The sequence below is a fragment of the Nerophis ophidion genome, linkage group LG13 (assembly GCF_033978795.1).
Source record: "Nerophis ophidion isolate RoL-2023_Sa linkage group LG13, RoL_Noph_v1.0, whole genome shotgun sequence".
In the NCBI taxonomy this organism is placed as follows: Eukaryota; Metazoa; Chordata; class Actinopteri; order Syngnathiformes; family Syngnathidae; genus Nerophis; species Nerophis ophidion.
This window is the reverse complement of record NC_084623.1, coordinates 34,248,895-34,263,436: the sequence shown is the minus strand read 5'-3', so window position 1 is coordinate 34,263,436 and position 14,542 is coordinate 34,248,895. Positions and strand designations below refer to the sequence as shown.

The 14,542-nt window shown below is 38.1% G+C and overlaps 1 protein-coding gene across 2 annotated transcripts in view; it reads right to left on the bottom strand.

Moving 5' to 3' along the window:
* Positions 1–11,368, bottom strand: part of LOC133564479 (large neutral amino acids transporter small subunit 4-like) — a 58,101-nt gene extending 46,733 nt beyond the window's left edge. Inside the window, exons 1-5 of one of the 2 annotated variants that reach the window (XM_061918825.1) lie at positions 11,202–11,368; positions 8,152–8,370; positions 926–1,145; positions 800–855; positions 635–711 (exon numbers count right to left, since the gene is read on the bottom strand). In XM_061918825.1, coding sequence (XP_061774809.1) covers positions 635–711; positions 800–855; positions 926–1,145; positions 8,152–8,311 — 513 coding nt within the window. In that variant the 5' untranslated portion in view covers positions 8,312–8,370; positions 11,202–11,368. The remainder of the gene's footprint in view (positions 1–634; positions 712–799; positions 856–925; positions 1,146–8,151; positions 8,371–11,201) is intronic. The other variant, XM_061918826.1, reaches the window with a different exon arrangement.
* Positions 11,369–14,542: the final 3,174 nt, after the last annotated feature.

Below are 14,542 nucleotides of genomic sequence, written 5' to 3'. Positions count from 1 at the left end.
TCTAGATTTGCCAGAATAATTTTTTTGAATTTTAATTATGATTAGTTCAAAGAAATATTTCACAAATATTCTTCGTCTAAAAAACAGAGGCTAACATGAAGAATTACATTAATATGTATTTATTATTCTTTACAATAAAAAAATGGTTTTACTTGAACATTGATTTAAATTGTCAGGAAAGAAGAGGAAGGAATTTAAAAGGTAAAAGGGTATATGTGTTTAAAAATCCGAAAAATCGTTTTTAAGGTTGTATTTTTTCTCTAAAATTGTCTTTCTGAAAGTTATAGGAAGCAAAGTAAAAAAATTAATTAATTTATTTAAACAAGTGAAGACTAAGTCTTTAAAATATTTTCTTGGATTTTCAAATTTTATTTGAGTTTTGTCTCTCTTAGAATTAAAAATGTCGAGCAAAGCGAGACCGGCTTGCTAGGAAATAAATAAAATTTAAAAAATAGAAGCAGCTCACTGGTAAGTGCTGCTATTTGAGCTATTTTTAGAACAGGCGAGCGGGCGACTCATCTGGTCCTTACGGGCGACTTGGTGCCTGCAGGCACCGCGTTGGTGACCCCTGCATTAAACAGTTAAACCACGCCAGTTGTTACATCTTATGTAGAAAAAATAGTCCTGCTCTTACTGTTAGAGAGGTGAACGTCATGCACATGCCTCCGAATCCATTCATGGCCAAGGCGAAAAAGATCAGGATGGACAGATCTGAGGGACAAAGCAATGCATACAAAAAGACAATGAGAGTATGAAGCACAGTGAATGTGTACAGGATGGTGTGAGCAGATGTACGTACTGTTGGGATCACTTGCTCCGTAGGCGATGAGGAGACAGGAAAAGGCAAAGCAGCCACTGGAAACACAAAAGTATTATTATAGTATAAAGCACACTCAGTGAGTGTCATGGTCACTGCTCCGCTCACCTGCCCAGAAGTCGCAGCTTCCGCGGGCCGTACTTGTCCATGACAATGCCCATGGGCAGAGTGATGGCAGACAGCAGGAAGGAGCCAACAGTGAAGGCCAAGTTCAGCATCTCGTCTTGGTCCTTGCAGATTTGCCAGCCGTTCATCTCAAGGTACTCCTCAGCGTCAGACGTTTCAACAATGGACGAGTTGGACAGACTGACGTTGGAGCTGTTGCTGTCTGTTTGATAAGAACACAAGAGAGTCAATAAAAGGGATACTCTGTCGGTACATTTTAGTAGGTATTAGGGGTGCCTTGATCCGATATTGACCAAATAAACAAGTGTCAGATAATATCGGCTTATTGGCATCTAAAATCTCCATCCTGCAGCGTGTTTACTTGTACAAACCTGGACAGACAATTAACATCTAAATGTCCTCTGATAAGCACACGTTTGGTGTTTTCTTGTGTTTTAGTCAAGTCCTTAACAAGAGGTAAACATGGTAAGCAATAGGCTGCTAAGAGCTAGCAGCTACACAACCTAATAAATTACCTTAATTAAACAATATTGCAGTTTAAAACATAAAATTTTGCAATATAAAAAAGTATCAAATAATTATAGTTGCATACTACTTTACCGATACAAATTCTCAATGACAGAAGCATATTAGAAAGTATCCAGCATAAAAAAAAAATGTCCGCATCATTCAACTTACTGCATCATGAGCTTGATTTAACATGTTATAGAGACTACAAGGTGGTGCTAAAAAACTAATTAACACTCCACTTCAAAATCTAAAATCTTTCCTAAGATAAATGTTTGTCATACTTTCCATTGTTCTCTGAGTAATTTCACTTGGTCAAGTATTTTCTAACATTTCACACTACAAAATAATACAAGGATGTACTGTGATATTTTGCAAATTAATATTAACTGAATTTGAGAGCGCCTTGTTCTGTTTTTTTGCAGTTTTGTAGAGTTTCTGTCCCTATCCAAGAGCACACAATATGTATATGCTTCTTCTTCTTCTCTCCTTTCTTTTAAATGTGAATTCAAACCACGTGGAGAATTGTGCGGTTCCCCAATCCACTCTGGCCGCAATCCACTTTAGCTGCCACATAGCTATCATTGAATCTCAGTAAAACAAAAATAATGCTATTTGGTAACAGTAGAAGAGAAAGTCAAACACAAATAAAAATAGATGGAATGGAAATTGAAAGAGTAAATGAAACCAAATTTCTAGGTATAATGATTGATGAAAAATTGAACTGGAAATCTCATGTAAAAAATATACAACATAAAGTTGCAAGAAACACGTCAATAATGAATAGAGCTAAATATGTTCTAGACAAAAAAATCACTTCATATTCTCTACTGCTCACTAGTGTTACCATATCTGAGTTACTGTGTAGAAATATGGGGAAATAATTACAAAAGTACACTTCATTCACTAACAGTGTTACAAAAAAGATCAGTTAGAATAATGCATAATGTTGGATATAGAGAACATACAAACCCTTTATTTATTGAATCAAAGATACTGAAATTCCACGACATAGTGGATTTGCATACAGCTACAATTATACACAAAGCAAACTACAACCTGCTTCCCAAGAATATACAATTCTTCTCAACAAAAGAGGAGGAATATCATCTTAAGAGAAAAATGTAACTTAAAACATTTGTACGCACGTACAACACTTAAGACCTTCAGTATATCAGTATGTGGAATTAAACTATGGAATGGATTAAGCAAAGCAATCAAACAATGTACTATGATCCACTTCAAGAAACTCTTCAAACTTAAAGTGTTTACAAAGTACAAAAAAGAAGAATCATGATAAACATTCTGAATTTATTCACCCATTCATTCTTTCATTCTCAAAATAATCTTACTTATCTCATTGCATGGAATAAAACTTTATTTAATTACTTATGGAGTATATTGTGAAGACATTGAGAAGAGGAAGTGAACAAAGGTTTTAGCAACTGTTATGTAAAAGAAAAGGGGTATGATTAAATAAGCTCTGCTTCTTCCTACTCCTTTTTGAACATGTTGAAAAGAGAAACTGGAAATTGTGATGTATCATGTTGTATGCTTGCATGTTCAAAATAAACTCATACTCATAGCAGTAGAGTGTTGAATAACTTAAAATGTGTTTTATGGCAATTCCACAGTAACAGTTGCCATGTAGAGTGGCGCTTTCCATCATTTTCAGCAGCCTGGATTGCAAAATGATAACCCCCCACCTTTCTCTCAGGCGAGATACACCCAGGAATGAGGCCATGTGAATCCCTTCCCTGCATGAGTCCCTCCCCTTCAACTACAAAGCCAAGATAGCAACTGTCCATCTTTGTGCACTCACTATTTTGGCAATTTTGGGTGTACATCTGCGCACTGCATGCAGTATGAGCACACTTGTCCACGGAAGTATGAGACTGTGCGAACTGAGATGCAACAGACAAGGACCATGTCATTTATGTACATTACGCGGTCACCAAAGCAGACAGCCGGGTTATCAACACGACGAGTAAACAAGCTGTTGAAATAGTGAACCCTCGCACTGTGGTATAGGATCTCAGGCTGTCTGCACACCGGCCACCGCACCCCTCCCTGCTGCATCGACACGTGCGCTCTATTTCGGTACATCTGCCTTACTGGTTCGCATCAACAACACAGGAAGGCTGACTGAGGCAAAACAACTTGTTTGCGTCAATCTGTTTTGGCTTAAACTGTGGGGGAAACAAAACAAAGACTTTGCAATTTATTCACCTTTTAAAAAAACTACTGAGTCATCAGACTGTTTTCTTAATTTCAGCGCTGACGGCAAGCTGTCAAAGGTGGCTACTGTCAGTCTAGCTGGTGCCGTCTTTGTTGAAGGACAGACTATTTGTCCGAAATGCGGCCATTTTCACATCCTCTCCCCATTTTGTCAAAATACATTCATTATAAAAATATATATTATCAGATAACAAATTAATTTGCTTGTCACAAAACTAAAATGTGCTTTACTTTTTCCACATTTAGTTAATTTACTCCCTTATTTCAAAATGGTATGAGTTAATTTTTGTCCTCAAAATTCTACAGACAATACCCCATAATAACAATGTAAAACGTTTTTTTTTTGCGAATGTATTAAAACTACAAATATTACATGTGCATAAGTATTCACAGCCTTTGCTCAGTCCTTTTGTTGATGCGCCTTTGGCAGGAGATACAGCCTTGAGTCTTTTTAAATACGATGCCAGAACCTTGGGACACCAATCTTTGGGCAGTTTTGTCCATTCCTTTCTGCAGTACCTCTCAAGCTCCATTGGATGGGCAGTGGTGGTTTACATCCAGGATGTCTCTGTACATTGCTGCATTCTTCTTCCCCTCTATCCTGACTAGTCTCCCAGTTTTTGCTGCTGGAAAACAACCCCACAGCATGATGCTGCCACCACCATGCTTCACTGTAGGGATGGTACTGGCCTGGTGATGATTTCCTCTAAACATAATGCCTGGCATTCATTCCAAAGAGTTCAATTTTATGTTTCATCAGACCAGATACTTTTGTTTTTCATTGTTTGAGAATCTTTCAGGTGCATGTTGGCAAACTTCTTGACTAAGAAATGGCTTCTGTCTGACCACTCTACCATACTAACTTGATCTGTGGTTTGCTAGAGAGATGGTTGTCCTTTTGGAAGGTTCTCTTCTCTTTACAGAGCTGTAAATTTGGCCTAGTGATCATCAGGTGCTTGGTCACCCCCTGACTAGACTAAGGTGAATGCAGCAATGTACAGAGACATCCTGGATATAAACCGAAGCTTCCTTTCCAACCGGATATAGCTTGAGAAGTGCTGCAAAGAGAAATGGGCAAAACTGCCTAAAGACAGTTGTGCCAAGGTTGTAGCGTTGTATTCAAAAAGACTTGAGGCTGTAATTGCGGCTGCCAAAATTGCATCAATAAAGTATTGAGCAAAGGCTGTGAATAATTACAGGTTATGTATATGTGATTTTTTTTTAATAATTGAAATAAAATTGGGATAGGCTCCAGCACCCCTGCGACTCAGAGAGGGACAACCGGTAGAAAAATGGATGGATGGAAAACAACTTTTAACGTTGTCATTATAGGGCAGGGGTAGGGAACCTATGGCTCTAGAGCCAGATGTGGCTCTTTTGATGACTGCACCTGGCTCTCAGATAAATCTTAGCTGACATTGCTTAACACGGCAAGTAATGAATAATTCCGCTGGTAATCACAGTGTCAAAAATAATGTTCAAAATATAAAAAATTCTCATGCATTTTAATCCATCCATCCGGTTTCTACCGCACCTGCTCAAGAAGTCGCATTAATGGTAAGAAGTATTTTATTTATTGTTGGTTAGCTTCGGAATAACAATGTTATTAAAAAGAATAAGAGACCTATTATTCTCAAAAAATGTTGGTCATACTTAAAAATACACGAATTTAGTTGTAATCAGTCTTAAAAAAAAAATTATGTGGCTCACATGGAAATACTTTTAAAAATATTTGGATTGTATGGCTCGCTCAGCTAAAAAGGTTCCCGACCCCTGTTATAGGGTATATTTATTGTCTGTAGAATTTTGAGGACAAAAATACATTTATTCAATTTTGGAATAAGACTGTAACATAACAAAATGGGAATAAGAGTGAAGCGCTGTGAATACTTTCCGGATGCACTGTAGTTGTTGAGGGGAGCCTCTTATCAAAAAAGATACAAATTTGATTCAACAATTCCTCTAATACGCCTCAATATGACGCACAATTGACCTACTTTGCGGCTATAAATCAGCAGTTTTCTGGTCAGGAAGAAGCACGTATTTGTCTGTAAAATCCCACACGGTGAGCATGTGTGTCTTTTAGAGGAACTTGCAACTCATTGTGCCTCGTCTAGAATGTTTGAAGACTAGGCGACAAGGGGAAGCGAGAGTGATCATGTTGCCAGATAGACTATTCATTACTGATCGTTCCTTTGATACTATTTGCACATCAACGTCTGAATCCTAAAATGATCAAACGGTAATCAGACGCCCTCTTGCAGGGGTGTACAATAGGGGGCCATTTTAAGTCTCAAATATACATGTGTAAATCAGGGGTGTCCAATTCCTTACAGATGGCTACACTCAGAAACTTTGATACACACTGTGCTAAAACCAATCAAATGTAAGTCTATATATTCTTTGTACAATCTATTTGTGGTGGTAATTTGAGGGGGTTACCTTGTGGCGCTCTTAAAAGCTGCTTATTAACATCATCATCTCATTTGCATGTGTACAGCAAAGCATGATAAGCAAAACTAATATGTTTAGGACTTAGGAATGGGTATCAAATTCTGTGATCTTATATGTGCTGGACGAATGGAGTATCAAGTCCCGTAAAATCCAACAGTAGCATATTTTCATACGTTTATTGCAAGTGACGTCATGTTGGGTTGCAGACTCAGAACCGGCTCATGCAAATAGTGGGCAAACAGGTCTATTCATGGCGGATTGTCTATAGGTAATGTTGTAATTTTTTCCATGCCAACAAAGCAAGCATGCTTGATAGATACCGCTCAAAAGTAGACCTCCATTTTTCAAAATGCGTTAGCTGTATGCTAACATACATTGGATATCCTATATACATGCTACTGATTAGCATCGGCAGTTGTACATTGAGATTTTAACTAGAGATGTCCGATAATGGCTTTTTTGCCGATATCCGATATTGTCCAAATCTTAATTACCGATTCCGATATCAACCGATACCGATATATACAGTCGTGGAATAAACACATTATTATGCCTAATTTTGTTGCGATGCTCCGCTGGATGCATTAAACAATGTAACAATGTTTCCCAAAATAAATCAACTTAAGTTATGGAAAAAAATGCCAACATGGCACTGCCATATTTATTATTGAAGTCACAAAGTGCTTAATTTTTTTTAACATGCCTCAAAACAGCAGCTTGGAATTTGGGACATGCTCTCCCTGAGAGAGCATGCGGAAGTTGAGGTGGGCAGGGTTGGGGGAGCGGGTGTATATTATAGCGTCCCGGAAGATTAAGTGCTCCAAGGTGATCAAATACCCAGATCACCTTTTAACACTTCATCCTCTGGGTATTTGTTCTGTTTTGTTTATATTGTGTTACGGTGCGGATGTTCTCCCGAAATGTGTTTGTCATTCTTGTTTGGTGTGGGTTCACTGTGTGGCGCATATATGTTACAGTGTTAAACTGGTTTATACGGCCACCCTCAGTGTGACCTATACGGCTGTTGACCAAGTATGAATTGCATTCACTTGTGTGTGTGAAAAGCCGTAGATATTATGTGATTGGGCCAACACGCAAAGGCAGTGCTTTGAGGTTTTTGACACTCTGTACATCTCCCTACGTCCGTGTACCACTCCGTACAGCGTCAGTTTAAAAAGTTATACATTTTACTTTTTGAAACCGGTACTGATAATTTTCGATATTACATTTTAAAGCATTTATCGGCCGATAATACCAGCAGTCCGATATTATCGGACATCTCTAGATGTAATGCTTGAAGTACATTGGAAAGTTAGCGCTCTCTAGACATCTGTGTAAATCTTGCAAACAGCCCCTATAAGTATTTGGCAACTTTGACACTTCTTAAAGTTGTTATATACTACATTTAGATAAATATGCCAATAATAAGTGAGTCGTGGGCCAACACTTTTGACATTTTTTCTGTAGAGGGACAATTATTAAAGTTAATTAATACCATACCCAATAATACATATTATTAAATTGTATTAATTTTATTAGAGGGCAAACAGAAAAAAAGGGGTCAAAAATGTCTCTGTGCCACACATTGGGCACCCCCTGGAATAGATCGTAAAAGAAAATGTATTATGGGTCACATGAGCTAAAAAAGTCTCACAATATTGACTTGTTTTTCTTAAAAACGTATTCAGTGTCATTGAGACTGGTGTGTTTCCTTAAAAAGGCCAGTGTGCGTTCTTTAAAGACACATTCGGTGGGTTTAGTTTCTTGGCTTTAAAAGACTAAAGGTGCATCAATAGTATCTAAATCGAGAGTGCAAAAGGGTCTTTTAGCACTTTAGCACCAACCTTTGTCTCGTTTCTTTGCATGAAAAACAAGCTCAGATAACACTGACTCAAGTCATCACGTGGAGGATGACACAATTAACAATTCCTCTGTCTGCAGGAATACTTCTTATAGAAAAATGCATTTTCTATCATGCTATGGTCTCCTGAAATGCAACAAAAGCTCACCAGGTGCTTTGCAGAGGTAGGAATAGAAGCCCTCCGACTTGAGCATGATGAGCAGAGAGCCCCAGCCCAGCAGCACGGCGGAGAAAAGCAGGTTCTCAATGACCGCCGTCACCGCCATCCACCAGCGGCGTGCGAAAGCCGTGGCCAATGTGGGAGCCATCGCAGCTGGGTGGATTTTTATGAGTCTGGCGAGAAAAGACGAAGGGTCGTCGTCGTCACCTGGATGATGAACGGGAGCACAGTTAGGATGGATGTGATATCAAGGATGGATCATTGTGGTGGAGAACTTGCTTGATATTACACTCAAAATATTACTTTCTCAGGCTAAAAAAAATATTTGAAAAGTAGTTGAGTTTGTCCTGAGTCGTCCTTTCTTTGCTCAAGATGATGATGACAGTGACTAACACCGTATAAAAACAGAGATCGATCCAAATATCAATCATATCGGAATCAAGGGTAGTATCAATATCACATCATAGCTAGCTTAATGAGATCAAAAGTTTTCAGTAGTGTTCTACGCTTATTCTCATAAATATCTGTTTTTGTTTGCTTTTGACAGAGATGGGCTTAGCAGGGCGTTTGAGGTAACAAGTCAAAGTTTACTATTTTGTTTGCTCTGTTTTGCTCAAACAATTGAGGACTGTTTGTATCATTCTATTGATATTGTTACGTTGTCCTTTTTTATGTTGTTTGAAATGTAATATTATTAAGTTTATAACAATGTTCAGCAAGTTAAACACAAAATCTACACATAATATAACCTCTATTCCATTTGCCATCGCTATCCGTATCGGCAATACTAGTCCTATATCTACTTGGCATCGGAGTGATACCACAATGACCAGTATCGCGCTTATTTACCTCAATCTGTTGGCAGTGAAGAACAGAGGAAACAAACACAAAACAGCTGAAAGCTATATGACTATACTCCGCCCACATATATAAAAAGACGAAATCTGATTGGTGCGTAGGTAAAACTGGCCTTCTCCTATTGGCTGTTAGAAAATGCATCCCCAAGACTGTATTGTTTAGCACAGTGGTTCTCAAATGGGGGTATGTGTACCCCTTGGGGTACTTGAAGGTATGCCAAGGGGTACGTGGGGTTTTTGGAAAATATTCTAAAAATAGCAACAAAAAAATCCTTTATAAATATATTTATTGAATAGTACTTAAACAAAATATGAATGTAAGCTCATAAACTGAGAAAAGAAATGCAACCTAATATTCAGTGTTGACAGCTAGATTTTTTTGTGGACATGTTCCATAAATATTGAGGTAAAAGATTTCTTTTTTTGTGAAGAAATGTTTAGAATTAAGTTTATGAATCTCTATTACAATCCCCGAAGAGGGCACTTTAAGTTGATGAATACTTCTATGTGTAGAAATCTTCATTTATAATTGAATCACTTGTTTATTTTTCGACAAGTTTTTTGTTATTTTTGTATCTTTTTTTCCAAATAGTTCAAGAAAGACCACTACAAATGAGCAATATTTTGCACTGTTATACAATTTAATAAATCAGAAACTGATGACATAGTGCTGTATTTTACTTCTTTATCTCCTTTTTTCAACCAAAAATGCTTTGCCCTGATTAGGGGGTACTTGAATTAAAAACATGTTCACAGGGGGTACATTACTGAAAAAAGGTTGAGAACCACTGCTCTATTTCATTCACCATCGCTATCTGTATCGGCATTACTAGTCCTGTATCTACTTGGTATCGGCGCAATACCACAATGAGCAGTATCGCCCTTATTTACCTCAATCTGGCAGTGAAGAACAGAGGAAACAAACACAAAACAGCTGAACGCTATATGACTATACGCCGCCCACAAAAGGCAAAATCTGATTGGTGCGTATGTAAAACTGGCCTTCTCCAATTGGCTGTTAGAATATGTATCCCCAAGACTGTATTGTTTAGCAGTTTGTGGTCATCCGAAATAATCGGATGCAAACATGAATTTGGATACGTGGGCGGAGTATAGTCATCAAGTTCATTTTGAAAAAAAAACAAAAAACACATTGAATGTTTTATTCTTACGTTGCGCAAAAACTTGATTGGACTGCGTCCAATTTAAAGACACTGATTCCAGAAATTTCCATGGCACGTGAACGCAACGCCAGCTTCATCCGGTTCGAACCAGCACGGCGCGAGACTGTTACGATGATAAATGATGACTCTTTTTCATATTCATAACACATACAAACCAAATAAACGGTATCGAATGGGCCAACACAAATGAAATTTAAAAAAAGGATGACATACATAAGACGTCGTCTGTCAATCTTATGTACCAGTGTGTAACAAACTAACGGTTGCCCAATGACAACAAATGATATTAAGACACTGAATTCTGTAAAAAAATTAATTAAAAAAAAGACCTTCCGGTTTAGTCGACATGTCTTAATTTAGCTGCGTGCGTTTTTCATCACCACGTCGACAAAACAAAGTAATATCAGTGCGCTAATGGAAGTAGGAAGCTCAAACTGGTCTGCGCTGGACTGCACATCGCCCCCTCCTTCGTCCGCAATTTGCGTCTATGAGGCGAAAGACCGCGACGCTTTTCCGCTTAGCCATTCAAACTAAACGTCATTTTCGTGTTTATTTCAACATAATACACATACTGGTGCTTTTATTTTGAAGGCAACCACCGGTAAATAAGAGGTATGCGCCACTATAACTTAACGGAGCGCTCATCCGTTCAGTATAAACAACTGTAACAAGTAGCTTACCAAAAAACCAGCCATTGTTCTAATCTCACTTGAACAAATAATTATATTTCGGTTAGACGCAGTGTCTGGAAAAAAAGAAAATCTAAATAAAGAAATTAGTAGATAAAGGAAATTATTTAAAGTGGGAAGATATTCCCGCTTTAAATTTCGAGCAGCCATTTAACATACATTGTCTTTCTTGCTATGACAGTAAATATGATGCAATATACCAGAGCACGTCATTAAAATGTGGTGGATCAAAGTATATTTGCGTCTATACTGCCGTCAAATGCAAGGTGAAAGTATGAGTCAGAGCATCCTTGTTGTGGACGGCCCACCTGAGTCTGCAGCTTGGGAGACAATGGACACCGTCTTCTTCAATCTAGTCCGCCTTTTGTGGGTCCAGACGTCCGTCGACGGGCAGCAGACGCCAAAGTTTTCACGCAGGACGTCCTGGGACTTTGTTTGACTTTCTCCATCTCCTTGTCATTAATGGCATTATATAGCGGCCGAGGAGCGAGGAGCAAAACAAGGTCGCCTTCCTATTGGCGGAGGGCTGTGCTAGGAGACCAGCCTCGGCCAATCAGCGGACGCCGTTTCGCCACGTGTTTTGTGTCTCAACTGAAATTGTGCAGGAATAACATGACACGATCATGAAAATGTTAAATAAAACGCAATATTAATATTTCGATTACATTTGACACATGCACATACAAATATAACCTTGTATAGTGGACATGTCCTTTTTAAAACAAAGTCAAAAGGTAAAATGTCATCATGGCTTTTAAGTCCTTTTTAATATAAAAAAAAAGTTGCACCTAAAAGCAGTGTGCAAAACAACATTATACTTATTTGATGTTAGAATAAAGTTATATTTCATATTTGGTTGATCAAATAAAAAAAATAAAAAAACACGAGTTCAGACCTGCACGTGCGTTATAAATGGAGTCAAATGTGACACCCATGTAGAAATTCTAAGAAGCAGACACTAGTGAAGGTTTGGCAGGTCACGCTGGAACATCCACTGACTGAAAACAGCTTAGTCCGCAAAATCGTGCAGGGCGACACCTAGTGGGAGTCTGCGTGGGCCCTGGAGTCTGCACACATTTTTAATTCAATATATAATATAAATGACCATATAAATTAAATAAACCATTTCATCTTTGCAGTTAAACCTTTTTTATTAATATTTTATTCATCTAAAACATATATTTGTTTAGTTTTTATATTTAAATTTGAATGTGAATGTTGTCTGTCTATCTGTGTTGGCCCTGCGATGAATTGGTGACTTGTCCAGGGTGGACCCCGCCTTCCGCCCGATTGTAGCTGAGATAGGCACCAGTGCCCCCCGCGACCCCAAAGGGAATAAGCGGTAGAAAATGGATGGATGGATGGATAGTTATTTATGGGTTCTTTAACTTGTAAGATTTTGCTTGTAATTGTTTTCATCTTGTTTTGTGGACTTTTTATATACCTGCACTACTGCCACACCATTTCCCCCATTGTGGGATGAATACAGTATAAATTATCCTAACTTTATAAAGTATAAATAATATTTATTTTTAATGTTTGAAATATTTTTATTTATAATTTGAACACAGGCAACAATGCATTTATTGTACACTTTTGAAGCATATTTTTTTTAAATAATAATAGTGAATTATTTGTTTTTTATATAGCGCTTTTTCTCAAGTGACTCAAAGTGCTCTACATAGTGACACCCAATATTTAAGTTACATTTAAACCAGCATGGGTGGCACTGGGAGCAGTTGGGTAAAGTGTCTTGCCCAAGGACACAACGGCAATGACTAGGATGGCGGAAGCGGGAATCGAACCTGCAACCCTCAAGTTGCTGACACGGCCACTCCACCAACCGAGCTATGCCGCGATATAAATCTAATAACTTAGATTTATGTCGCGCTTTTTAAACACATTTAAAGCACTCACAATTTAATACGTAGTATTAACGACCTGCGATGAGGTGGCTACTTGTCCAGGGTGTACAACGCCTTCCGCCCGATTGTAGCTGAGATAGGCACCAGCGCCACTTGGCCCCGAAAGGAATAAGCGGTAAAAAATGGATGGATGGACGTAGAAATAAATTATTTGTCTTTTTAAATGTATTCATTTAAGTATGTTTTTATGCATTGTATAATCATATATATTTGCATTAAAAAGTTGTGCATTTTAATGTTGTATTAATTTATTTGAAAGTAATTAGTTACTTTAATACAATTTAAGTACAGGATGTCCTACTATACATATGACTTTTATCAATTTTATTTAATTACAAGTAATGTATTGTTTTCTAATGTTTTAATTCAGTTTGGAGGCAGAGACGTGCTGAAGATGACTACAAGAATAGAATCCACTTGAAGTTATAATGTGTCCCTCGAAGCTTCAGTGGGTCACCTGAGGGGGGAAAAAACACGTGTCCGATACAGCTGCTGTCGTTTGACTGTGAAACGCCAAACTGTGTTCATTGGGAAGCACTTCTTTGTGACCACAAAGTATGCAGACCTGGCAGTGCGTTGAGGCTGGCTGAGAAACTTGCACGCGACCCCTCGTATTGGGATGTCGGTGCACTTCGCCAGGTCCTCGACCATCCGCCTACTATCCAAACACCATTAGAGACCTGGCTGAGGAGGCAGAGAAGGAAAAGCTCCATGGCTGTGGCTAAGAGTTAGGGGCTGAATAACAGAGGCGTCAAACTCATTTTCATTGAGGTCCACAGGGAATACTTAAGAATATAAATATAATAACTTTTTACAAAGAATCTGTTTTTGATTATGGTACTGATAGGCTCCAGTGCCCCCCGCGACCCCGAAGGGAATAAGCGGTAGAAATGGATGGATGGATGGATGGATGGTATTTTTATTAATAGATTAGTGATAACTTGCTTGGAAATTGTAAGTCAAGTTGAAAATCAGATGTTGAAGTAGTTTATTTTTGATAACAAAAAAAAATGCTTTGAACATCTTTGAAAATATTTTTCTGTCGAAATTGTTAAGCCAGAAAGTGATTTTTCTCATTGCCAGCGTTTTGCAGGCCACATAAAATCATGTGGCGGAACACCTTAAAATGAAGTTGATTTGGCGGGCCCTGTAATGATATTGCAGACCTATTTAAATGAGGTAGCGGGTCACTTTGAAATGATGTGGCTGACCACGATAATATGATATGAAAAACCTTATAAAAACATGTGCTTACAATAACATGATGTGGGAGCCCACAATCTAATTATGTGGGTGGCCACTATAAAATGATGTGGGTAGCCACAAAAAAATTATGTTGGTGGCCACGATAAAATTATATTGCGGACCACACAAAATTATGTGGGAGCCCACAATAAAATGATGTGAATGGCCACTATAAAATTATGTGGGAACACAGAATAAAATGATGTGAGTGGCCATCACAAAATGATGTGATAGCACACAGTAAAAATTATGTGGGTGGCCACAATAAAATGATAAAGCTGGCCACTATAAAATCATATTGCGGACCACACAAAATTATGTAGGAGCCCACGATAAAATGATGTGGGTGGCCACGATAAATCATATTGCGGAGCACACAAAATTATGTGGGAGCCCACAATAAAATTATGTGGGTGACCACAATAAAATTATGTGGGTGGCCACAATATAATCATATTGCGACCACACAAAATTATGTA